The following is a 27,926-nucleotide window of genomic DNA, read 5'->3' as shown; positions in this document are numbered from 1 at the left end:
GTTGTCATAGGATTGTGCAGAAGGTATACCCCGTGTGTGTGTTTGTTTTGAGTTGCTTTAGGACTCTCAAGAAGCTCGAGGTGCCTTGAATCACATTTCTTGCTCCTTTGTATGAACCTTTGCAAGGTTTTCTAAGAAGCCTCCAATTTACAACATTTTCAACATAATTTAAAGCTAGTACTTTTGCATTTAAGAGAAGCCTCTGATTTGACAAAAAACAAAACATACCTCTAGGTACATATGTGAAACTTGCACACACTTCAAAGCAACAACGTTTACATATGTGAAGGCCCAAAGGCCTGCCTCTCAACTCTTACAAAAAGACTACAAAAAGCAATTGCAAGCAACGAAGGAAGAAGAAGGCCCAATAAAAAAATGGCGAGCGAGAGGCTTCAAACGGCCATGGAATGAAAATCGTACGCGAGCAATGTTCCATCTTCTCAATCCGCATATTCGAGTTGCTCTCTCTTCGTGTGCCCGTTTAGGGCTTCTTAGCATCCTTGTTCCACTTCGGCAGCAGGTAGATCCTCCATCGCAATCATCCGCAGCAGCATTAGCGGAAGCTCAATCGAGGTCGTGAATGGCTCTCTTCTGTACTTCTGCAGGATAACACTTCGAGGCAAGCTTCCTTTTGGTTCCTTTTCTCTCCGTTCATTTCTTCTATAGCCGCATGCTGTAGATGAATTGTTGATCCTAGATTGAACGCGCCCTCACAGAACATAAGTACTCGACTCGACGCAGAAGATGAAACCACAATAATTGTCTATGGTTTGCGGAGAGCAAGGCTTATCACATCCAGAGGTGCTAACGTTTGTCGCATGCGCCAGTGCTTTCTGGAGTGATAAGATCAGTACGCACAGACCGTTACGTTCAGGTAAGAGGAAGAAAACAACCAGCACCGAACAAGGTTCACTGCGGAAGGAATCCAGGAGTGCCTTTTAGAGCTCGTGAGCTATTTGATTTTCTGACATGGCAACCTGTAGGAGGTATCGCATAGGTTATGCCTTGCTCGATAAGAAGAAACAAAGCTTTCTGCAGCCATCTTTCCTTCAGCACGCACAATCTCAAGGTATTGATCTCATTGCCATAGATTTGCATGCCCCTCTCTCTCAGCAAGGTCCCTTTGACGCCATCATTCACAAGATTCACGGAAACACAAGCTGGAAGCAAGACTTGACTTCATATGGTGCAGAAAATCCTGATGTGGTCATAGTTGACCCTCCTAATTGTATTGAGCGCTTGCACAATCGCATCTCTATGCTTCAAGCTGTTGCAGAGCTTCATGTGTCTGAAGAACATAACATCACAGTTGGAATCCCCAAGCAATGTGTGCTAGATGGCAGCAGCAACATTGAAATGTTAGCTGGCCTGAGGTTTCCTGTTATTGCCAAGCCCTTAATGGTTGATGGCAGTGCGAAGTCTCATGCCATGTCTTTAGTGTTCAATCCTGAGAGTTTGGGCAAGCTAAGACCCTCCGTGGTTCTCCAAGAATTCATCAATCATGGGGGTGTGATTTTCAAGGTTTACGTTGTAGGTGAACATGTCCAGGTTGTACGCCGACCATCATTGCCTGATATTGATGAGGAGCAACTTAAAAATGCCAAGGAAGCCATCTCATTTTGCCAGATTTCTAACACAGCATCATCTGCTAATTTGGATTTACCAGATGTTGAGCTACCTCCTACTAAATTCATTGCAAACATTGCATCTGATCTGAGGAAAGCTCTTGGCTTATGCCTGTTCAATTTTGACATAATCAGGGATGTGAAGGCAGGAAATCATTACTACATTATTGACATAAACTACTTTCCAGGATATGCAAAAATGCCATACTATGAGACAGTCTTGACGGACTTTTTTCTTAGTCTTGCTGCTAATAAAGGTTCAACTGCATAAGGTTTCAGCCTTGGACCTGACCTAACTCCAAGACTTTCCCACTTTCAAAGTTGTTTCTGGTCCTTGCATTTACGAGGACCATAGAGCATCTCTTGGCCTCAGCTGCAGGATGATCTGCTATTATCTCATAAATGGTGTGAGTGTGAGCATCTGAACCTTCTTCAACCATCACTACAATTTCACATTCAAAGGACTGCTTAAATGAAAAATGCTTGCAACAAATACAGCATGTAGTTCTGATGCATCAAATTTTTGGTGTTCAAGACTGCTAGAATGAACAATGCTTGCAGCACACATGGCATGCAGTTTTGATGTTCATTGATTGCAGAAAATGATGTGAGATTGTTATTTTAGAGGTGTACAATAATTGCTGAACTTAAGGTTGCAAAGGTTCACATTACAAAATGTTGCTAGTTGAAGGATGAATACTTGGATATTTTGTGACACTTCGTTGGTGAATGTGGCTTCAAAAAGAGGGCATGAGGTTTTTCATGTGTTAGCCTAATCTGGACATCTATGCTCTCTAAAACATGTGGAATTTGAAAATATTTTTGAGGAGCGAGTGTCATAAGGTAATTTACAGGCACAAGATATCACAATGTTGAATTGTTTATGAGTCAAAAGGTACCGCAATCAGTTCTTTGCTTTTATGAATGATGTAACTTTGAACATGGTTGGAGCTAGAGTGTTTGAATCATGACATGCTGCAATGCAACGTATGGAACTATGTTTTTGTCCAGGCTATCTTTTAATGGTGAAAGCTACCTCATTCCAGTTGTTTGCCCATGTATGAGCCTTCATTAGTAAGCTTTTCACCAACAAACACATTGAGTAGAAAACAAATCACCCCCCACCATCCCGCTCACCCCCGACAGACACATGGGTTACTTTGTTTTTTTTCAATCTATTGTTTCCAATCCACTTGCAATTTATGGGGGCAGAGAAAAGTGGCAGCCAGTTCAATTGTACAGATAACAGAGAGGAGCTAAGGTATTTGCAAATGGATGTGCTGGACATTGCAGTATAGTTGGTTAGTAGCCAGTGTCTTCTTCTGAATATGCAAAAACTTGACAGTCTTGTGATTAGATAAAATGGAGGTATGGAACTATGCATTTGTTTTCGGTGTATGGCAAGAGCTACTGCTCTTTATTGAATATTCACTCATCTACGCCTTTGGTGGTAAGATTTGCACTTCCCTTGGCTAGGATGCTTTGAGTTCTCAGACCCACTTAGTATAGACATGGCTGTATTGCCCTTCTAGGTTAGAGAAAAATGCCATCCAGGATGTAAGCATTCAGTGTTTGCAAGAATTTTACTGTACAGTCAGTTAGCAGTCTAATGTTACTGTAATTATCTCAAACTTTCAATAGTGTTGTAGTTTGACATGTTGGAAACCCCGTCAAAAATCAAAAGGCCTCAACCAGTACAGATTTTGGGTGTGTATGCTTGAGTAAGCAAGTGATATGCTTCTCTATGGCATCAACTGTTGCAGCTAGTTTCTCTTATGCCTGAGGCTGCTGAAACTGCTTGGCAGGTTACTTACGATTTATGATGTGGATGAAGAGTGACTAGAAGAGTGAGTTATTGGTGATGCACGAGTTTGCTCTTAACATCACCATATTAGAAGTTTAATGGTGTCATAGTTTGACGAGATGAGACTCTGCCCTGTGAAAACTCTGGCAGGCCTTGCAGATTTGGCCAAGACTGCTTTACAGGCTATGGAAAGATGGTTCTAATGATGGGGACTGATATAAAAAGTAGTGGAACCATTGTTTGGCAATGATACAGAAAACCATCCTTTTATATGTGAACATCTAGAGTGCTTTTGTTGTGTATGGGAATGTTTTGAGTGCTTTTTTTTATAAGTGTAGTGTGTGCATATGGCGACTAGCTTGAAGGCCAGACTATGTTTAGCGGTGATGTGACTGTGAGTTGTACAAGGGTGGTGCACAGACAGGACTCATAGCCCAACATATTGTGACTTTTATGATAGGCTGCTAATGTTTACATATTGCTACTCACATTGGAACACTAGAAGTTCCGTAAGCCACTGGTCAAAGGGGAAAGAAGTGAATGATAAGGTGGCGGGGTGAGAGTAAAGTGAATGATAAGGTGGCGGGGTGAGAGTAAAATCATCAACTTGTGTTCATGATCTTGCTCAGGATGCTTTTTAGCGATTCAGTCACCTTATTGAAGCTCTAATGTGGCTATGATGGTTTGTACATGTGATGTTTTTGAGTGATTTCTGGTCTTTAGTGGCATGTGCATGTGGTAACTAGGTTGAAGGCCAGGCAATGTTAACAGTGGGACAACCATGACTGTTACACAGGTGGCACTTATAGCTAAACGTGTTATAGTAGTACTAGGCCACTGCTTTTACATATTGAAAGTGACATATCGTGCACTGATAGCAGAGCTGGCAGACTTTGCATGAACATTTAGGCGGCTTTGAACACTCTAGGATGGACAATACTTTCAGCCAGTTCTTGGGCTTTCTATGGACAGTGTGTTGAACTCTACTAATGTGAACTCTCTATGGGTTCATTTTTTAGATTGGTCAGTTCCTTTGAGCAAATGGCGCACTGACAAATGCTCTAGGATGGACAATACTTTCAGCCAGTTCTTCAGCTTCCTACAGACAGTTGTTGAAGGCTGCACATGTGAACTCTCTATGGGTTCAATTTTTAGACTGGTCATATCCTTTAAGCAAATGCTGCACTGACTTTTGCATTTGATTCCTGTAGGTGGATGCACTCTTCTGAAGTTGAGGCCTTAGAAGTTTGAAACTTTGTACTGGAGACTGTGTCATGGCCCTCAGGCATGTGTGGGGGCTCTGCCAAGCTAGCTGCCTCCGGCTAGCATAATATGGAGGTGGCATCTCAAGAGAAGCTCTGGGGTTGCTATTGTGACACACTCCATAGTCATGGTCACTGGGTGTCCCACCCACTGTTTGGACTATGTTAAGTGCATGTAAGTTGTGCAATGTGTTGTGGATTCTGCGTTCTAAGCTAACATGGCTCTCAGTCCTTTTCTAGAGATTCTTATTCATATTCTAGTAGGGTTTCAGGTTGTCTTTTCTTGAGCTGCATTTTGTGGTGGGTGTCTCAGCAACATACAGGAATGCTTTTGTGGTATCTCTAGCTGAGTCTTCAAAGGAAGTTTAGGAGATGTTGAATGAGTAGTAAATATTTGTATAAAGCCTTCTTTTAAGTGTGTATGTAATGGTTGAGGTAGCTGGCTGTGTTATGTTTAAGAATTGGCCACAATGTGGTTATGGCTTGAGCATGGTAGGCATGGTTTTGTCCACCTAGCTTTTACTACCCACGGACTCTTTTGGTACTTGTTGTTAAGAAGACTGCTAGGGTTTGCCTTGAGGACACACAAAGTGTGCAACCACGACAGAAACATGTACACAGACACAGACACAGACACAGACACAGACACAGACACACATAGAGGGCAAAACTCAAACCGTAAATGCAAAACTCAAAACCCAAACCCTAAACGCAAAACGCAAAACTCAAACACAAACAGAAGAAGGGGGAGAGAGAACACAACTCTGAAGTGAATGAATGCTGTAAATGAATGTAAGAGTGTACAGTGTGCTCAAGGGTAGAGCAATGTCGGAGTGTGACATCCACCGAAGACGGATCCCAAGTCTGTGACCACTAGTGGGAGTGTGGGAGTGCTGAATAGTGAATGGCAGTAGGTTGGTCACCAAAACACAGCAGTTTGGAGGTTGGAAACTGGTAGACGCAACAGTGTACCACCAATTGGGGGCTAGAAACTGTGCACAGGTTGTTGTAAACAACAGGTTGAAACAGTTTTTGAGAGTGTCAGGGCCTGCAATGCTGAAAACGCAGGCAGACTAACCTTGGAGATGATGGACAGCAATCTAGGACAGTTTGGAGCAGTCGCTAGTAGTTGAGAGTTGTCGCCTATAGCAATGGACAAGCTGAAGATGATGTGGTTACAATCGATGATGGCTGGACAACAAATGGAGGCGGACTGCAGGTTGGAAACTGGGCGCCAACAGCAACAGAGGGTGTGTGGGCTGGTGTAACCTGCAAAATAAGGATAATTGTTGAATGGGGGCAGCCTGTCTATTTATAGATGTGGAAGGGTACCGTAAAAAATTAGGGTTTCCTCTAAACTTTCTCGAACCGCTCCCCGTTTTAGGGTTTCTATTGAACTCTCTCGAACTGCTCCCGGTTTTAGGGTTTTATTCTAAAAGAGTATTTTTAGTGTGTTTTGGGGTTGTTTAAGAGGCTAATCAGCAAGTAATGCATATTTTAGCTCAACACTTGTGAGAGCCAAAATCTGTTCGTGTGTTTGATACCAAGTTTCATATTTTTTCAAGACCTCTATATGTGATCTCTAGTTCCAATGAATTGCTGTGGTTACTTGTTGTGTGTGAAGTATGAGATGCTAATGGGAGGATTTTTCTCTAATAAAAGCTCCAAGGAAAGTTGGACAATTTTTGGGCGACACAAAAATGTGTTGCAATGTTATCAATAAGTTTCTTGTTGACAAAGCACAATCAATTAGATAGTGGTAATATGTATAGAGTTTGGCAACCATTTTTTACATGTAAAGACATATGTGGTCTTTCTATTGATATAAGTGTTTTAATAATTTGGATCCACTCAAAGATAAGTATGTATTCTTCGTACTTTTGACAAAGAGTTGGAGTGGATGAGGAAAGATATAATTGGTTGATGTTGGGCTCCTAACATTCGTAGTAGTAGCAGGTTTGATCACCGTATAGTGGTGAAGGAAAGTGAAATTGATGAGGTGGGGTTAATAGTGTTGACCTACAAGTGGTTTGTTAGTAGGGTGGTGTAGGGCTCCTACTCTTTTGAGGGGATAAGCATGCATAATTTTTTGATTTTGGGGCTACTATTTGAGTAGTAAGTGGGTTGGATCATCATATAGTGGATAGGAAAGGTATAATTGGTGAGTTGTTGGGGGGGTAGGGATATGAGTGTTTACCATATGGTGGGTGAAGGAAGGTATAATTGGTGAGGTAGGGGTTTTGAGTGTTACATAAGTCTTTGATTTTGGGGCTACTATTTGAGTACTAAGTGGGCTTGATCATCATATAGTGGGTAAGGAAGGTAAAATTGGTGAGGTGTTGAGGGGGTAGGGGTACGAGTGTTTGCCATAGGGTGGGTGAAGGAAGGTATAATTGGTGAGGTAGGGGTTTTGAGTGTTGACCTATGAGTGGTTTGTTAGTGGGTGGTGTAGAGCTTTTACTTTTGTGTGGGAATAAGCATGCATATGTTTTTTGATTTTGGGGCTAACTATTTGGAGTAGTGAGTGGGTAAGATCATAAAGTGGAAGGAAGGTATAATTGGTGAGGTGGGGGGGTATGAGTGTTTACCATATAGTGGGTGAAGGAAGGTTTAATTGGTGAGGGGGCGTCAATGAGTTTTGATTGATGAGTGGTTTGTTAGTAGGGTAGTGTATAGATAGTGAAAATATTAGTCAAGTTTTTGGAGAGGTGATTTGGGTAGGAGGTGCTCTTAAACTTTTTCAATGAGTTTTTGCAATTGGTTATGCACATGGCTCATCGTCATAGTTTGCCAAGTATGCCCCTTTCATATGCTCAAACTTTTGAAAATACAATATTGGTCCTGGGGCTTGCCATTTTGAGCTTGTATGTGAGTTTTCTTTCCATTCTTTATTTTTCTCTCATAATTCTTTGTTTTAATCTTCTAATTCTTTGCTCCTATTTTTCAACTCTTTTATCCCTTTCTTCCACTTCGGCTTGTAGATCTCGATGTCTTTTGTTACACTGCATCAAGATTTCTTCATAGGCTACTCTAATTGTGCTTGGAGTCCCTGCATTGCTTTGACGGTGTGTGGCTTATCTTTGTGTAGCTCTTCGCATTTATTGCTCTAGTGTAACTTGCTGTCCTCTACAAGTTTTAGTGTCCTTCATGCCCATGCAGGCTAGAGGGTGGTTCTAATTGTTGTTTCTTCTCTCGAGGAGGTCCATCTTGCAGGTCTTTCTTTCTTAAGCTCTTATATGCTGTCTTGCAAGGCCTAAAGGGCAGCTATTACTTCTAGTATAGTTGGGCCTTCCAAAATTCTCTCCTTCCTTTTGTTGGAGATCTCTATCCATTTTTCCCACTCTACTCTTATCCTTCCCATAAGCTCCTCTTCCCTTTTACATATATTCTCCAAAAAGGGTTATTGTGGGCTAGTGAGTAGATTTTTCTGGTCCTCGAGGTGGTTGATTGCTCTCTTTGTGAATTCTTTAAGGATTCTTGGAGGGTTCAGTCAAACAGTTCCCCCTTTTGCTTGGTCTCCCCTAATATCTTCTCTTTTTCTTCGTTTTTCCTTCTCCATTTCCTATATGTTTGTTTCCTCCTCTTCTCTTGGCCTTTTATCTTTAGCTTTGTTGCTTTGTTTCTCTTGTCCTATATTGACCCGTTCTATGTTGTCTTGTTGCTCTTCCTCTTAGTTCTCATTTTGAGTTTTATCATTCCAAGGTTGAATCTCCTCCAATTTCGTGGGATTCTATTGTAGCCAAGTTTGTGGGGTTGATATTTACATCGTTTGAAGCACCTAGGCTTGTAATTATGGTCTAGCTATGGTAGGGCCACAATATTCTCTCTCCTTGCCCCATTCTATGTTTTGTTACTCTTCCTCTTAGTTTTCATTTTGAGTTTTGTCCTTAGAGATTGAACCTCTTCCAATTTGATGGGATTTTATTGTAGTTGAGTTTGTGGGGTTGATATTTGCATCATTTGAACCTCTTCCAATTTGCTGAGATTTTATTGTAGTTGAGTATGTGGGGTTGATATTTGCATCATTCTATGTTGTCTTGTTGCTCGTCCTCTTAGTTTTCATTTTGAGTTTTGTCCTTAGAGGTTGAACCTCTTCCAATTTGGTGGGATTTTATTGTAGTTGAGTTTGTGGGGTTGATATTTGCATCATTTGGGGCACTTAGGCTAGTGAATATAGTTACAGTGGGGCCATATACTATTGTCCCCGCCTTCACATTAGGTTGTTGGACAATAGTTTCCTACGTTGTCTCTTCATGATGCTTTGGGATTTTGTGAGACTTGATAATTGCCTTGAGCCACAAGTCACTTAGCTTTTACTTGGTGATACATGATTAGACTTTTGAAAATATGTTGATGTTTTTTATCTCCTTACTTTCACTCTCCTTAGATTGTCTATGTATGTATGAGAAACATCTCTTTTGTGAGACTTGATAATTGCCTTGAGCCACAAGTCACTTAGCTTTTACTTGGTGATACATGATTAGACTTTTGAAAATATGTTGATGTTTTTTATCTCCTTACTTTCACTCTCCTTAGATTGTCTATGTATGTATGAGAAACATCTCAAGATATAAAAAGGTTGAATGCATTCATACGTTTCTACTTAAAGATGGAAGATGCCCCTATATGTTGTAGCTTAGAATCTAAATAGAGTGTTAACTTCATTTTGGAGAGAAGTAGAACATTGGAAGCATAAGCATGCGAGCAATAGATTTTGCACATGTAAGTGCATGAATTTCATTCAATGGAAATACTTGTAGTTATTTTTTCGTAGAATATTCAATTGGAACATTGAGAGTTGGCTCACTTGTGTAAATTGTAATAATTTTAGTATGGAGTAGAGTCCTAATTAATTTAATAAATGCACATATGTATTGCAAGGACTAGTCAAGAGCCCATTGAATGGATAGGGTGCCTACCATTTGGGAGAAACCCTAAAATTTGGGTCCATGTATAAAAAGTTGAAATTCAAATAAGAGAGGGCATTCATGTGTGTGCAAACTTGGGGACCGTTTGTTCTTTCTTGTCTTTTCATGCTTGTGTGAGGGTGAAAGAGAGGAAGACACTAATGGGACCTGATAAAGAGAAGCTCTTGCCATTTTACTTTCTTCATATCCATACCTTCATGGTGAGAGGTGAGATTGAGTTGAGAGGGAGTGAGTTACGTGTCCAAAAGTTTCTCTCGCTCTACTTTGTTCCTCCATCTTCTCCTCTCCATATCGCATGCAAAGGTTGACATGAACACTGGATTGAACCAAGTGGTGTTGCATGGATTGTGGAGTCCTGCCTATTGAGGTATCATGACTAAAACAAGGTAACTAGGTAAGTGCAATCTTTGTACCCAAGCCTTTAAAAACGATTTATTACACGTGGTAGATTTAGGTGCATTGCAAGGTCTTGCACCATGCAAGTTGACTAGGTGAGAGATGATGCGATTACATGTGTCGTATCCTTGAAACAATAAGGGTTGTGTCCTAAGCCTTGATGTGAGCTCATATAGTGCAATATTTTTGGTTTCGTTGCTAAGATCAAGGGCACTATGGCTACCAAGCTACTCATGCACTTGCATAGTGGAATAGAAGAAGATGCACATATTCCAACTTTGAAACACACATAAATAGTCAGAGTTTGATTTTATTTTTTTTTTGGTTGAAAGAAAACACTTTGATTTTATATGGAACAGCATATTTGTTGTGATTTATCTTGTTAAGTGACATTGAAATAAAAAGAAAAGCATTAACATTTAGTTGCATTTATATTTTACATGAGTTATAAGCATCACAATTAGATAAGAAGGATTGGATTAAAATACTTTTGCAAGAACGTTGGAAATAAGAGACTAGGAGGAGTAGATGCGGGTTGTAATTAAAAAAATGTGGAGAAATGTATTAAATGAGCTTGTAGTATAATGCACAATCATATTTCTATGTTACAAAACTTATTGCATATGACGAGCTTAGACCATTGAGTTGTAAATAGAGAAAAGAAGAAAAATATATTTTGCATGTGTGAGAGTTTTTACTCTATGGATGGACGAGGGAAAGAGAGCAAGAGGGATTCCACATGGGAACAAGGGTGATCCATGGTTCTTTTAATTGAAAATGGGTACTATTATTTTATCATTGTGTTTGTTTAATTTGTATTTATATTTAAAAGGAGAGAGGTAAAAATCAAATGCTTGTTGCTTTTGTTGAGGGGGAAAACCCTAGGATTTTTCTCCTTGTCAAATTTGTAGTTGTAGCCTTCCTTCACACCATCCCTTCTGCTTTGCAATCATCTAAAGTTGCCACCTGACCTTATGCCAACTCGTTTCACCAACTTCTATCTTTAAAATTTTCACATCGTCTTTGCCTTTCCATGGCCAACTAGTCCTTGTTCCAAAATCTACCATCCCCCAAACTTGATCGCATGTAGTGGTGCTGACTTGCTCACCAGATTTGTTGACTCATTATTCCCATCACCTTTTGCCATGCTTGTAGCAAGCACAACATCCATACATGCGCAGGTAGGTGAGGATTTATCTTCTTTTGAATGAGCGCTTGACATGCCATATCATAAGCAAGCCCATTGTTTTATGTTTCTTAGTGCATTATATTACTATTGTGATGCTATAATAACATTGCAAGCAGACCCATTGTTTTATGCCACTTAGTGCCATTATGTTGTTATTGTGGTGCGACATTAACATCACCTTTATAGTAAGTAATAATTCCTTGTAGTGCTCGTTGCAATGCCATTGAGCATCATTTTGTTGCAAACATTAGATTGATTAGTTTTGGATTAAGAAGTCATTTGTACATTACATGTTTTGCTAAAATTAATGCAATTGGTTTGGTAGATTGATTATGAGTTAAGGTTATAGATTATAAGAATTTTTTTTGAAGCATTAGGATGAAGTGGAGTTTTCATGGAAAGAACGAAATCATGAATTGTAGAGTTGGAGTGTTTGGGACCACCATATCCACCATAGTCCTCCCTCCCACAAATTGTCTCTTTTCTACCATCATCTCTCCATAATCACTTCCTTCCATCCCCACCTCCAACTCCACCTTCACCTTCATACGCCAACCTCTCCACATGCACTCCTTATTTTCCTCTTCTCACCACCATAATACTCACCATCTCCACCTCCTTTTTCTTCCTTCGTGCCCATCACAAACCCCTTTCTCATCCCTATCACCTCTACCAATACACTCTACCCCCATCCTTGTTGTTGCTTCTTCTCATACCACACTCTCCATCCACTCCTTCCAATATCGTCGAACAGCCACAACACCACCACCATGCTAGCCAAAGAAAAAGGGAACAAGCCACTAGATGAGGAGCCGTTGCCATCTCAATGTAGAGGAGGGGGCTTAATTAATATGGGGGAGTTTGTTTTTATTTTTCCAATATATCATATCAAAATATTAGAGTTCTCTTTGGCATTAAAGCCTCACCATATTCTTTGTACTCAACTTGTCATCATATGCTTTTGAAGAATGATTGATTCTTTAGCTCATGCCTAAATTCATCATCATTGCATAGGCACTCAACTCGTCGTCACATAAATTTGTTAGCACATGAATTTTTCTTCACATAAACTCTTTGTCACATGAACTTTTGGACACACAACTCATTGTCACATGAACTTGTCTACATATGAACTCGTGATCACATAAAGTTTTTGTCATATCAACTCCTAATCATATCAACTCTTTGACACATGAATCTCAACTTGTCATCTTCTTGACACAAACCTTTTGGCACATGAACTTGTCATATAAACTTGTAAGCATATGAACTTCTCAGCACTACCCTCATCGTCACATGAACTCTTTGATACATGGACTTTTGATCACATAAACTTTTCATCACATCAACTCTTTGACATATAAATCTCAACTTGTCATCACATGCTTTAATTCTCAGCTTTGCATCACATAAACTCTTTGACACATCAACTTTTTGTCACATGAAGTCTTCAACTCTTCATCACATGAACTCATTGAATTTTTACTACATGAACTCTTCAATTCTTCATCATATGATCTCTCTGTCACATAGATAGTTTGATACACGGATTGTTTAGCACATAGGAATTGTTCATCACATGAATTGTCCCCATGATACATCAACAACCATTGCACATATACTTGGAGGGCCCACTTGAATCCCTAGGCTATTCTAAGGGAACCATCGAACAAAAAGAAAATGCATCACTATTGTAAGAGTCTCATAGGGTTACTAAAGGAAGTTACATCATGACTAGACCATGTAGTGTTACCCAAACCTTCCTCTCTAGTGGTGCATGAAGTATCTTAGTCTATCGTTCTTTGATCTTGCATCCAATTGTGTATGAATTGATCACTCTCAAGGATTGACACATTTTGCAAACATCCATATACTTAATTGGACTTGGTAAGGCCATGAAGTTGATTGGGCAATGACACTTCACCTTAAGTATCTCTTAGCACTTAAGGACTTGAACATAGACCTTAATTATGTATCCAAAGTTTACAATATAAGGCCATAGACCTATACCATTGAGGGTGAGCACTTAAGCTACAACAAAGTCGTAAGGACCACCTTGTACACCCAATCAACAAAACAAGAATTGCCCACTTGCACATGTAGGCCCCACTCCTAGTAGACATTTCCTAGAACCATCTACTTTCTCATTGGAAACTTTGAACCCATAGCCCTCAAGAGTCGAGGAGTGCATCAAGTTGAAACTTCTAAATTCTTGAGTTGCAATGAATTGCTAAACCAATCAAGTTTAGGAAATAGTTCACATAGGATGAAATCCCACATGTAGTTCCACATTAGAGTTGCACCATTGACTCTTACTGTCATGATATACACTATAGAACCATGAGGTGCTGGAGAGAGAGTTGTTGCATGTGCTCATTCTCTTGTGAAGATTAAAAAGTGAAGTGAGAAATTGAAATTACTTGCTTGATGATTGAATAATTGGTACTTGTTTAGAAAGCAAACAACCTGATTGAGCAAAAATGCACAATTATGTAACATTGGTCACATTAAACACTTTGCTTGGAGAAAGGAGAAACCTTTTTTAGCATGAAGCACTATTAGGGTTTTAAGAGTTTTGATTGAAATCAAAAGAAACCAGTGAAGTAAGGGTAGACAAAACTTAAGGGAACCCTTGGGTGACTAAGCAAATAGAAAAGTACAAAGTAAGGGATGACCCTTATAGCTTCATACAACAATTTGAGAATGTGTGACACACAATGTCATTATCGACAAAAAGAAGGCTAAGGCCTTTGGACTTTTCTTGAGTGAAAAAGGCAAAACATGGTTCATAAGGCTTGCTGCCTAATGAGAAAAATTGTTTTTCTAACCTCAAGAGTTGTTCATCCAGTGGTTTGCATAGGCTAGATATGGGGACAACCTCATTGTATGGCTCATGAACCTATAGCAACATAACGTTTAATGTGTGCATTGTGGGGGTGACAACCTCCCATATGAGTATTTAAGACCCCCTCGAGGTTGTGCAAATTATGAATGTATTGGACACAAAACAACTTGCTATTGAGCTCCTAGATGCTTACCTTAGGTGAACCTATTTATTAACAATCCATATTTCAACATAATAGGACACCATACTATCTTAGGCCTCTATAGTTAGCCTTGCCAACTCCCACTAAATAGAAACCATTAGCATAGAGAGTAGAGAACAATCCTCCAAGTATACATTGACTCCCATCCCCAACTTAATACTCATCGTCTGAGTGACACCCTAGTTTGCTTTATAGAGGAGCTGACCAAAGAAGAGGAATACATGAACACATACATAATTGACGATAAGGATGGTAAGATAAATCTCATGGATTCCAATCCATACCGTTATGATGTTAGGGTGAGAAAAAGGAAGAGCTTTCATGTAGTTTAAGGATCCCATTGAATGTTGGAACTGTGGACAATCTAGATACATGTACTCAAGATGTCCACAAAAAATTGAACCGCTAAAGGATGGTTAAGCAAATCAATGGTGACCTAAATGTGGTATAATGCACATGTATATTGATTGTACTACATAGAAAGCTAGCAAGAGCAATGCCATCATTCCATCAATCCTCTCATGGTCTTTGGAGTAGAGATGATCATGATAAGGATACCATACTGATACTTGTTAACATTATTATAAGAGCTCAAAGTAAGAAGACTGGCATCAACATTTTAGAACTATTAATAAATCCATTTTAGAGAAAAAGAGTTCCAAGAAGAGGAAAAAGAGTACAAATATGAAAAAAAAGAAAGAAGTGAAGAAACTAATGTTGCAAATCAAAGTGGTTACCATAACATCGACCAACAATGTTGTATCTAGTGTTGAGAGTGCTAATAATACTCCTCAAACTTAAAAGTTGTGGCCTTGAAGAGAGTATCCCAATGTAGATAAATGGAAATAATCAACGAGGTCAAAAAATGTGTGCAAGAAGCTCAAATAGCTGAGTAGGTGCCAAATTCTATAATCGACATGTTACCCAAGACAAGAGCATGAGGCAAAAAATGTAAACTTAGATTGACAAATGGTAGACAAAATAGTAGCCAACCCAAGTATGCATACATTACAAGAAAGTGAATGCAGCTACCAAGAGAGACCACTACCTATTGCCTTACACTAAACACATGATTGAGCATGTGGTAGGCAATGAGGTCTATAGCTTCTTTGATGTCTTTGCAGGGTACATGTTCATCTTGATAGTTAGCACAAGACCACCTTTGCCATTGAATGGGGATTGTTTGCATATATTTTCATGTTCTTTAGGTTGACAAATATACTAGTAACTTTTCAACACCTAATGTGTATGATCTTCATGGATATGCTTTGAAAATACCTTGAAGTGTTTGTGGATCATCTCTTTGTTAATTCCTCATTCGATGCATGCTTAGAGAAACTTTGAATAGTCTTGCAAGAGTGTAGGAAATATCAACTCTCATCAAATATGCTAAAAGTCTCTAATTAGTACACCTATTTCATGAGCCCTAAATTGGAAATCTACCTTCCATGTGCATATTGATGCATGCAAAATTGCCATTGAAGTAGTACTTTGCCAGCAAGAATAACACAACATGGGTTCTCTTGTGAGCTTTGCAAGTTAGTAGTTCATAGAAACATAAATGGATTACTCAACCACAAAACATAAGGGACTTGGCATGATGTAGGCTGGCAACAAATTTTACTGTCACCTTCTTCGTAGACCATTAAGCTTTGCTGTATCTAGTGAAAAGTGGAGTAGGTGGAAGCATGGTCAGAAGTAAGAAGAGAGTAAGAGCTATGGAGGTTCAAGCAATAAGAGAGAGACTCGTGTGTGGAAACTCCAATAGTAATAACATGTGACCTACCTTTCCTTATTGTATTGTCACTAAAATAATAAAGAGTAAAGTGACAGTGATGGGTGCCTGCCACTTGTAGTGTATAAGTGTGTGGATATTGTATACAAGTAAATGTAGGTGGCTAGGCACAGGTGACCTTCTTATAGACAAATGTGCCTTAATGAGGAGTACAATAAAAAATGAGAAAATTACACCATGCACATAGAGTACAATAGGATGAGGAAATACGTGCTGTAAAAGTTATTTGGTGATTTGGATGTGCAAGGAGATGGTCCCGTTGTCATTCAATGTGATAACATGAGCACCATACATTTAGCTAGGAACCTAATGTTCCATGCTAGGATAAAACACATTGAAGTGCATTACCATTTTGTGAGAGAGAGGGTACTTGTAGGAGATTGCTAACATATTTACAAAGGCATTGGGTGCAAAGAAGCTTCAAAAACTTTGAAGCTTACTTAGAGTTACAAAGATACAGTTGAGGTTGAGAGGGAGTGTTGAGATGGAAGTCTCAACAAGATGTAGACATTGATGATAAACCGCTTGGCTAGATGGGTGTGCACATCTACACTCAGTACGTTGATGGCCGTTATGATCCTCACATGGCCCCATTGGCTTATCACTTATTATATTTAGTTTGTTGCACCTACCTCTACAGCTAGTATAGTTATAGTGCTAGTCGATTAGTATAGTCAGTTATGCACTTTTTGACTCATTAGGCCACTTTACTTTATGTTGTATCTTATCTATATTTTGTGGACATTGTATTGTGTATGAGAGAAGAAGAAAAAACCAATAAGAAAACGTTTTGGCCTCCATCTCTCTTTTTGTGTTCTTGAGTGAGCTTCCTCTTATGTGTATGGTGTGTGTTTGGCATAGTAGCTCAAGCAAGACTCCCCACCATGCGATTCCTGACACAAAAGAAGAGAGATGGGGGACAAAAATATATTCCATATGGTTTTTTTTTCTTTTTTATTCCCACAATACTCCCCCTCAATCCAAGCCAATCTATCTCTCTATTGATTAGTATATGTTGAGCTTGCCATCTCAACAAATCCCCTGGAGCTCAATTGTATCTCTATGACTCTCTAAGTAAGCTTCAAAATTTTCAAAGCTTTTGTGCACCCAATGCTTTTGTGAAAATGTCAACTATTTGATCCTATGCGTTGACATATACTATGTCGATCTCTCTTGTAAGTACCTTATGTCTCACAAATGGTAGTGGATCTCAATGTGTTTTATCCTAGTATGGAACATTGGGTTCCTAGGTGAATTGTATACTGCTCATGTTGTCACAATGAGTGACAATGGGACCGTCTCCTTGCACGTCCAAATCACCCAATAACTTTTGCATCCATACCATCTCACACACTGCCATAGAAGCACCTCTATACTTGATTGCTACTCCAAGGAACTGCTGTACTACCAAGGGAAAACATGAATTCGATGGTAGAACTTCTATTAGATTTGCTACCAACCCAATTTGCATCTGTGTATCCAAACACTTGCACATCCTTACTTGCCTCATAAAGAAGCCCATAATGTAAGATGGACATCACATACCTCAATATACATCTAACTCCATCCAAATGAGCCTTCTTAGGTACTTGCATAAACTGACTTACAAGTTCAATAGGATAGCTCAAGTTTGGCCTTATGATAGTCATATAAATAAAACTTCTTGCTATCTTCTTGAACTTAGTAGGATCTTCTATCTCATTCCCAACATCAGTACTCAACTTTACATTTTTCTCCAATGGCACTAAAAGAGGCTTACATGTTGTCATATCATACTTGGATAACATATCCAAGCCATACGGCCTTTGAAACAACCATATACCATCAACACATTTGATCACCTAATGCTAAGGAAGTACCTCAGCTCACACAAATCCTTCATCTCAAAATTTTTCTTCAAAAGGTCCTTAACATTAGTAATCCCATTGTCACTATCACTTGCAATAATCAAGTCATTCATATAGATGACTGACGACCAAACCTACATCACCCTATCTCATATAAAATGAGTGATCTACATCTAAAATATAAAACCCAATGTTGAAAATATACTCTCCGATCTTGTCAAACCATGCTCTAGGTGCTTGTTTCATCCCATAGAGTGCTTTCTTTAACCTGCACACATATGTGGGATACTCTAATCCTCATAACCTACTAGTTGCTTCATACATACAACTTCTTGCAAATCACTATGCAAAAGGGAATTTTTTATATCCATTTGCTATATACTCTAACCTTTTGCTATTGTCAAAGCAATCACACATCTAACAACTGCTAACCTAGCAATTGGATTGAATGTCTCTTCATAATCTATGCCATACGTCTATGCAGAGCACTTTGTAACTTGCTTGTTCTATACTTGATGCTAGAACCATTTGCATTATGATTTATTTTATAGACCCACTTATAACCAATAGCTTTCTTGCCCTTAGGCAATGATACTAGATCTCAAGTCCTATTGGCCTCTAATATAGCCATCTCCTCATCCATTGCTATATCCCAATGAACATGATCAATAGCTTCCTCAAAATAAGTGGATTCAACACCCTTAACTATCTTTACTATATAAACATAATGGTGAGATGTATGACCCTCAAAACCAAATCTTCTAATAGGATATCTCACCCTACTAAGTCTGCATACCACTAGATCACTCAATGGAGTTGTTACATTACCATGTGCTCTCTATACACTTGGTTTCTTGAGATTGAAGGAATCATCCAAGGTCTCCAAGACACTAGAGTCTCCATCAAGGATTGCATGACTAGTAGATGCATTATTACCACATGACAGTTTCTTCTTTCCTTTGTCATTTTGTGCAATACTACTAGATGTACGTGAAGATGTGGGGCTGCTCAATCTCCCAAACTAAGGACTAATTGTAGATCTACTACCAAATGACATCTCTGGTCCACTAAGAGTCCGTGATCTTTGCTTTTTGCTTGCACAAGACTATCATGATCATTGACATCATCCAATGCATCTTCACTAGATGCATACTAACTACTCATCTCATAAAAAATAACATCCATGCTTACTCGAAAATCACCACTAATAGGGTTATAACAATGATACCCTTGTTATTTAGTAGAGTATATAATGAAAATACATTTTTTAGCCTTGGGGTCCAATTTCTTTCTTAACTCATGAAGTATACCCAGATTTTTCTAAAGCAATCATCAATGAATGTAACAAAATACTTAATGCCACCAAGAGAGAAATTTTGGATAGGCCCCCAAACATATGTATACACAACATCAAGTATATTCTTGCTTACATCTCTCTCATGCAAAAACAATTGCCTTGCTTGCTTTTTTAAACTGATATGCTTCACATACTTCATGTAATTTTGCCACTCTGAATGTAGGCAAACTTGTAACCAAACCCTTTTAATTGCATTAATTTTAGTCTTTGGAGATTTGCATATCCACAATGCGTTTGTGCCATATTTCAATGCCTACAACCACACCTTTTCCTTTAGTATACATAGCAACATTTATAGCTAGAGTTCCATTATCCAAAGGAAATATGTGGCCATCTTTACTTTCTTTTGCAACCAACTTGCACTTAGTTGAAGTCTTCAACAAAAACCCTTTGCATTAAATCTAACTTGTAGCCCTTTCTCTACCATTTGACTAACATATACCAAATTCTTTGTGATGGATGGCACATGTAAAAAACATTTGACAAATACTTTGTTTGACCATCATGCAAGGGCAAAGAAACTTTTTTTATATGTGAAATTGGGTGGCATGAATCATCACCTATCTCTACATAACCTAGACTTTGTAAGTCCTATGTCTCTCCAAACCATTCATCATGGCTAGTCATATGATTAGATACACTTGAATTAATATATCATACATTATCACATGTCCCCCTTTTATGTAATATCATATGTTGCATGACAAACAAACACTCATTTTTACCTTCATTTTGTCTTGAAGGCGATGGATAATTTTCTTGCTACAACTTACAATTGCAAATGTCACCCTTCTTATCAAAACCATGGGCTACAGTATGACTTGTTCTTCCACAATAATGACAGACAATACCAAAATTACTAGAGACTTTATTTTCCCATCCACCTCTTCCTCTAGAGCTCACTCTACCTCTAGAATTACCATAGCCTCCCGAAATGTATACATAACCAAACTATTTTTGCTAGTTACCACCAGCACACAATCCATACCATGATCTCTCAAAGAGAATTTACCATGTCGCCTTCTTAAACTTGAGTAAATTCTTGGACCTATTTACCACTTCTTTCAAATGATTCACAATATTGATCTCTTCAATGATCATGAGAGAGACCAACTCGTCATGGAAGCGGCTTCTATACACACATAGAAATAACAAAAGATTTCTAGGCCTATATTAAGGCCACCCAAAGTAGATGAAACCAAATCATCATCATCAAGCATTGCATCAACAGTTACTAAGGCAGCTGTAATGTTTACCACCTTCAAAGAATACTCATTTACAAACATATTCTCTTTCTTCAAACTTTTCAACTCTTGCTTGATTTGAATCTTTTGTGCCTTTGTATTTATTGAAAACATATTCTCGAATGTTATCCAAGCTACATGTGAACTTTTTGCATTTTTGATATACCCCAGCATAGTATTATCAATGACTATAAATAGCCAATACATTACCTTTCTGTCTTTTGCATTCCATTCTTTTCATGCCTTTAATTCTTCTGCAATCATAGGATCACTTTGCATTGGTTCCTTTTCTTCACTTAAAACAAACTCAAAGAGTCATTTTCCAATAAAGAAGTTTGTCACATGAAACTTCCATGATGGATAATTGTGCTTGTTTAGCTTCTCGATGATAGGATTTTCATTGTTCTTAGCCATTATGACAAAACTGAGTACTAGAAAACAAATAAGTTTTCTGCTTACAACCTTTCATAAAATGCGTACATCAATAGAACGGGCAGTCTTATTCACTAACTTCTCAATAATACATACAATTTGTAACTTGTTCATAGATAAACCTTGTGTTTGCAAACACCTCAAAACTTATGGATTTGAAATCTATAACCTGTGTACTAGAGAGCAACCAATATAGTTGAAATTAAATATATCTTGAAATTGTTGTCTGCAACCTTGTGGAGCTAAAACAGGATCTAAAATGGTCTCAAATGGCCAAATATGCATTGTTCTCCTTGCACATCAAATCTCACAAACATCAATCTGAGATTTTTGCTCTATCTAGCTTCTAGTGCCTCCATAAGCACTATTTAAGGGAAAGAGAGAGATACTGGATGAGTTTCTTACCGAATGCTTGCTTGCTTGAATCCTTGCTCCTTCTCCTTTACTTTTGTTAACAATCATAGATCTAGAGCATGGTAGCTATGGCGGTTGGAAGATGAAGACTATGTTCATACTGTCATAGACAAAGAGAGACTGGCTATTACACAAGTGGATTAGGTTCCAAGATAGATTAGCTTGGACTCATAAGAAAATCTTGTGTAATGAACTTACACTAACAAGATACTAAGTGAAAGTACAAAGCATCATGATATTCTATTCATTCCATAGTCAAGTACAATGCTTTATAGAAGTTGGGTTGTTCCATTCTCCTTACTGTGCATATGGGATTTAGGACATCTCTTCCTAGAGCACGCATCATTTGTTATTTCTCAACAGCCCCCCTCAAATGATGAGTCCGTACACTTGCTAGCTTTTGCCCCCCCTACATGATAACATGGCCAGGGAGACTAGCTCATAGGCAGCCTAGTCAAATTAAAGCTTGAAACTTTACATCTTTGGTAAGGGTTTTTACAAAGAAAATCCACTAAGGGAAACATAGAGATCCACTATGGGCACAAATTCCTTAGAACAATCTACCAGAGTTGTTGCTGGTAGCGGAAGCATCTTCTCCTTCTTCTTCATTCATGAATTGGTTCTGGTGATGGTCATTCTGCATCTATAGTGTTCTTTTATTGTGAAAACATTCACAGGCTATATGGCCAGTCTTACCACAATAATGACATATCATCCAACTTTTGTTGTCAGTGTTGAATCCTTGACTTCTTCCTTTGGTGTATAAGATATTTTTCCTAGATGATGGAATACCATCTTTTGCATTCTTGTTCTTTTGTTTGTTCTCTTCATCAAGGAGAGAGTGCTCAATATCTTTTAGTGAGAGACTAGGAACATTACTTAGTATTGAAACAAGATTCTCATATGGTTCATGATTAACATTGACAAGTAGCATTGCTATTGCCTCATCCTCATCAAAGTTCTTTCTAAAATGCTAGCTAATTTTTAAGGCTCTTGAACTTGTTGATGTGTACAGTCATAGATGAACTGTCTTTTACATCCAACTTATAAAACTGCATAAGTAATTTTACCTTTGAGTTCTTTGCTTGTGTACCAAAGATCTTGTCAAGTTCTTCCCATGCCTTCTTTGCATCCCTGATGCCAGAGATGTGGTGTAATACATCATCTGAATGACCCCAGGCAATAATACCTAGAGCTCTGTTGTTCATCTTATTCCATGCCTTTGTTTTAGGTTGGTCTTCTGCAGCATCTTCCTCTTTAGCATCTTCTTTCTTGTCATCTACATCATCTTCTTCAAAAAGATCCCAAAGGTCTTTCCTCATAAGATGGTATATGGTTTTCTCCTTCCAAGCGTGAAAACCTTCACCATTAAACTTTGTTATTTGCTCCAGTTCAGTCATCTTAGGAGGAGGTTTTACCACGAGAATTCTTGTATAGTGTCCATCCTTTTACAAGAAGATTGAGATTAACAAGGGATTTGATCAATGTGACTTTAAATCATTACACAAACTGAGGATAATCTTCGAAAGAGGAATCAAAAGGTGAGTTACTTTTGAGTAAGCTGAAAACTCAAGTGCCAAGAAGCACTATTTGAGTATCAATAGATACTATGTCTTGAATGAAAACCTTGATGTTAAACTTGATGTTGATGCTTAGGCTTCTCAAACCTTCCTCTTACTGAAGTCTTTGATGGAGACTGAGTTAAGACTCAAATCAAGGTGGCAGATAGTGGAGTGAGAAAAATGAGGATTTTTATGAGTTCTTAGTGTAAATGAGATATGGTGGAATTAGGGTTACATAGGCAGGCGACTGATTTTTCGATTGGTGCAATTTCCAGGCGCATTCATATCACAAATCATCTGATGAGGAATAAACTTATGACCCAAGCTTCCAAAGCCCTATGGTCTTGGTAAGCATTGTGTTCCGTGCAGGGAGTGAAAAGCATACGAACGACCAACATGTACATTTCAAGGCAGCGCATCAAATTTCATTAATGTTGGAGCCAAGAAGCAACAATATCCCACTGTAATGTACTAGGTAAGAGCACAAGAAGTTTAGAGATGTTTCTTCAAAAGAGAGCTTGGAGAGATATAGCATGTATGTGGAGATCCAACTCCTCCAAGTAAGGTAGGTGTTGCTATCCACAGACACAAGTATGGCAGCAACTTTGAAAACATGCAATTTTGAGGCTATACTTGCTCAATGTCAATGCTTGAGGTGCAAGGGAGGAGCTCTAGAAGCAAGAAAACACTTCTCCAGAAGGAAGTATAGAGAAATTTGGCCTATGGAAAGAGATATAAAAGATTCAAGTTGACATGGTACTATTGGCTATGGCTGCCATGGAAGCTTTATTGAAGGTAGAAATGTAAATGAAGTTGGAGATGAGATCCAACACTCAATCTGAGCTAAGAAGAGATGGAGATGAGCTAGACCATGCCCGACCAGGCTCTAATACTATGTTAACGATCACAGATCTAGAGCATGGCAGCTATGGAGGTTGGAAGATGAAGACTATGTTCGTGTTGTCATAGACAAAGAGAGACCGGCTGTTACACAAGTGAATTAGGTTCCAAGATAGATTAGCTTGGACTCTTAAAGACAATCTTGTGTAATGAATTGACACTGACAAGATACTAAGTGAAAGTACAAAGCATCATGATATTGTATTCATTCCATAGTCAAGTATAATGCTTTATAGAATTTGGGTTGTTCCATTCTCCTTAATGTACATATGGGATTTAGGACATCTCTTCTTGGAGCATACATCATTTGTTATTTCTCAACAACTTTTGTCTTCGAAACTGGCCTCTCTCAATGGTGCCACTCTGATACCATATTATGAATCACGTGATAAAGGGACTTGCTTGAGCTATTGCACTGAACTCGCATCATAGACACAAGACGAAGCTCACTCAAGAACACCAAAAGAGAGATAGAGGCCAAAACATTTTCTTATTGGGTTTTCTTCTTTTTCTTCTCACAATATAATTACAAAGTATAGATAAGATACAATACAAAGGAAAGTGGCCTAGTAAGTCAAACAATGCATAATTGCCTACACTAATCAACTAGTACTATAACTATGCCAATTCAAGGTAGGTGTAACAAACCAAATATAATAAGTGATAAGTTAGTGACCATGTGAGGATCATAATGACCCTAGATGTGCTAAGTATAAATGTGTGGATCCATCTAACCAAGAGGTCCTTAATCAATATCTGCACGTGTTGAGCTTGCCATCTCAATAGAAATAATGATCACATGAATCAAAAAAAGAATAATCGATGGTAGGAGATATTGCAAATGGATTAGTACTTTTGTTTTTTTTAAAGACATGTATCCAAGGTGACAATGGCATAAAGATACACGTAAAAGATTGGTCACAACCACGGTCTTCCAAAACATAATAGACCCAGAAACAAGCAAAGGGTAGAGGTTGCTGACCTTGGCACCTCTAGAAAAAATAAGACTACAATGCAATAGTGACTATGAGCCCTGCTAGGTTTCCACTCTACGTGTGATTCCCTATACCTTGTGGTGAGCCCTCGCATGTGTAGTGTTACGAGGGTGTAGACTTGGGATGTGGCTATGTTGTACCATTTCTTTCATTGAACAATACAAGAGTACACCTTTCTCTCACATATCATGTTACCCTTTTGTGCCACGTTGAGTGAGTGATTGAGTACAAGTGCATTACACTTGGTATTAGAGCAACTCTTGCTCAGAGTGAAGGAGTGCTCTTCGAAGTAGGAGAGAAGACCCATCACCCAAATCGTGTCATGACGACCCACGTCATGATGCTCCATGTTGTGATGCCCCATAGCATGCTGCTCCACGTTGCATTGACCCCCGTCACGATGTCCCCTGGTCCGATGACCCTTAGCACGATGACCCAAACACAAGTCACCATCTGAAGATGTGATGCGGCTTCCCTGTGGCACACAACTGCCATTTGAAGGCAAATCACAACTTCACCACATTGACAACACCAAAGCTGAGATGTGGCTCCCCACAACAATATGGATGACAATGATGAAGAGAATGCACCCATCCCAGTGGTTGAAGAGAGGAAGATGAGCTAAGGTCAAGAGTGGAGAGAAGCTTAGGAAGAAAAAGTAGCTAAACTAGAGAGGCAATTGGGGGGCATGTCAAGCTTGCTAGACTCAACTTGGAGGAATATGTAAATGAAGGAAGAAGAGGAGGAAAATAGAAGAAAGTTTGAAGTGGAGCATGGTTATAGGGAGTGGGTGATAATACAAAAACAGGAAGAAGAGAAGAGACACAAACTACAAGAAGAGGTGGATAGATTGGTAGATATGCTAGCTAGTAGATAGGGAACCTCTAGGAGAACTCAAGATACAAAGAAAGACAAGGACAAGGAAGCTAAAGTAGGAAGCAAGAAGAAGGACAAGAAGAAAGACAAGAGTCAAACTAATAAGGATGATGAGGAGAGTGAAAGTTCAAAAGATGACTATGGCAAGTTCAAGATGCCTCAACCCACCAAGTACAAGGGAGAGAGAGATGGGCCGATCTTAAAAAAATGGATTGCGTAAGTAGATAGATACTAAAAGTATGCTAAAAACACTAAAGATAGGAAGGGAGAAGGGGCAGCCATCCATCTAGAAGAGGATGCTGCTAGTTGGTACCTACTGGAACAGGAGCAAGGATGCACTTTCTCATGGGAGGAACTTCAAGAGGAACTCAAAGACTACTTCATCTCAAAGATGGGAAAATTCAAAGTTAGAGATGAGTGGAGAAATCTCAAGCAAGCATAAGGGAAGATGAAGGATTATGTTAGCAAGTACAGATAGTTGATGCTGCAACTACCCAGCATAGACATAGAGACAAAGTTACATGGATTCCTATTTGGCTTGTAAGAGTGGGCCAAGAAAGACAAGAACCAACTAGTTTGGCAAAGGCCATGAGAATGGTTGAAAGATTAGTAAACTTGGAAGGGAGGACAACCCAAGGGAGTCAAGCTAGATTCAACACCAATACCACCAACCCTTGGACCTTGAGACCCAACCCCCAAGAGGCCCCACCTTGGAGATTCGGGGTCAAATCTCATGCATAACCCCAACCACATTGCAATTAACCTTGGTACTAAGAGGAGCATTTGGATGGTGGGAAAAAAATAACTACTACAAACCAACCCCCTAGTACATCTTACAGGTCTGCAAGTTTGAACACATCATGGTGGAGACCCCAAGTCTCAACCGCCCATAGGGGTTAGATGTTTCAAGTGCAAGGGACCACACTACCAAAATAGATGCCCCATGGAAGACATAGCCTTAACAAGTGGGTCCAGGGTAACAACCACAAGTGCTTATGGAGGACAAAATCCCACAAGGAGCTGCAAGCAATGTTAAACATGTTGAATGAGTGGGCTACCAAGTGGGAAATGAGCTTCGGTCTATCGAAATGCAACGTCAAGGTCTTCTTCAGGAACTTACAATCTTTGAGGGATCAGCCATTGTACTTATGGACTGAATGGATCAAAGTCTGTGAGAAATACACTTATCTAGGCATCGTTTTGGATAGTGAATTCTCAATTGAGATAATAACTTGAGACAGGATTGAGAAGGGTCACAAGAACCTTCACACCTACTACAAGGCCTTTCTTTCCGTTTGATCCCTATGTGGATTAGACTCAATGTCTTCAAGGTGTGCATGCTTCCGATTCTTACGTATGGAGCTAAGATATGGGAGGTCATTGTCAAGCACTCCTTCAGCCATTGGAGACACTAGTGGTCACCAAGATGAAGTGGATTCTTGGCAACGAAGCTAAGTTGACAGCAGTTGGGGGAGCTACCCTTCTTCATACCCCCCCTATACCAACGTTTTGTGGGGGAAACGTGTGCATGCTTTGGAAAAGTACCAAGGACTCAATATGTGGATTCGTGAGCTTGCAAAACCGTTGTCATTTACTGGGAAAGTCCACAAATGGATGTGGACCTCTAGGACCAAGCATTGGCTAGAAAGGTATGTCGTTGAAGCACCTCTACTTGCTGTAAGACATCATACCTAGAAGAAATGGGAATGGTAGCATGAGTGTTTGAGGCTTTCCTCTTTTAACAAGAGCAAGTTCAAATGCTCAAGGAACTACCTCTTTCACGCCAACCTATCAAAGAACATCAAGGCTATGGAGGAACGATTTTTGTGCCTGGCACGGGTTGGCAGTGTGAAGATGGCAGATAGATACTGTCACTCTTGTCGACAAACCTGTCCTTTGTGCAACTCTCATAAAGCAGGAACCTCTAATGCACACATTGTGCTCACCTGTCATCCTATGTTGACTGATGAACGTAATAGGCATATTTTGGGTATAATAAGCGAAGCTTGCGACCTTTTATCCTGGGGGAGTACCTTAGAGGATGAAGCTATGCTAGTCCTTGGTGGGGAGGTTGGCGGGGTGTGTTTACCCAACTAGGTGAGCACTTGTCTACACTCAGCAAATATTGTTCTCGGGCGTCACCTCATAGCATCATTCCTCGACGAGACGATGCCGAGGTACTTGGGAGCATTGCACACATGATCCTTATTCTTCAAAGGATAGGGAAATGATGATATCCTCCCTTTGCAAACT

The 27,926-nt window shown here is 39.3% G+C and overlaps 1 protein-coding gene across 3 annotated transcripts; it reads left to right on the top strand.

Annotated features, from left to right (window-relative positions):
* Positions 1-289: 289 nt before the first annotated feature.
* On the top strand, positions 290-6,373 carry ITPK1 (Inositol 1,3,4-trisphosphate 5/6-kinase family protein). Of its 3 annotated transcripts, none has more exons than XR_015692440.1 (2): positions 290-619; positions 4,641-6,373. XR_015692440.1 is itself a non-coding variant. In XM_087688392.1 (2 exons), the coding sequence occupies exon 2, from the start codon at positions 970-972 to the stop codon at positions 1,894-1,896; it is 927 nt and encodes a 308-aa protein (XP_087544518.1). In that variant the 5' UTR covers positions 309-520; positions 606-969; the 3' UTR covers positions 1,897-2,201. The 3 variants fall into 3 exon arrangements, 2 of the variants coding, with proteins under 2 accessions (XP_087544518.1, XP_087544517.1); XM_087688392.1 differs by lacking the exon at positions 4,641-6,373 and having other exon boundaries at positions 309-520; positions 606-2,201; XM_087688391.1 differs by lacking the exon at positions 4,641-6,373 and adding an exon at positions 717-2,201 and having other exon boundaries at positions 309-619.
* Positions 6,374-27,926: the final 21,553 nt, after the last annotated feature.

The sequence above is a fragment of the Lygodium microphyllum genome, chromosome 11 (assembly GCF_053477565.2).
Source record: "Lygodium microphyllum isolate KBCC chromosome 11, Lygodium_microphyllum_v1.1.10, whole genome shotgun sequence".
Lineage (NCBI taxonomy): Eukaryota > Viridiplantae > Streptophyta > Polypodiopsida > Schizaeales > Lygodiaceae > Lygodium > Lygodium microphyllum.
The sequence above is the reverse complement of the archived record's forward strand: the minus strand, read 5'-3'. Positions and strand labels throughout refer to the sequence as shown.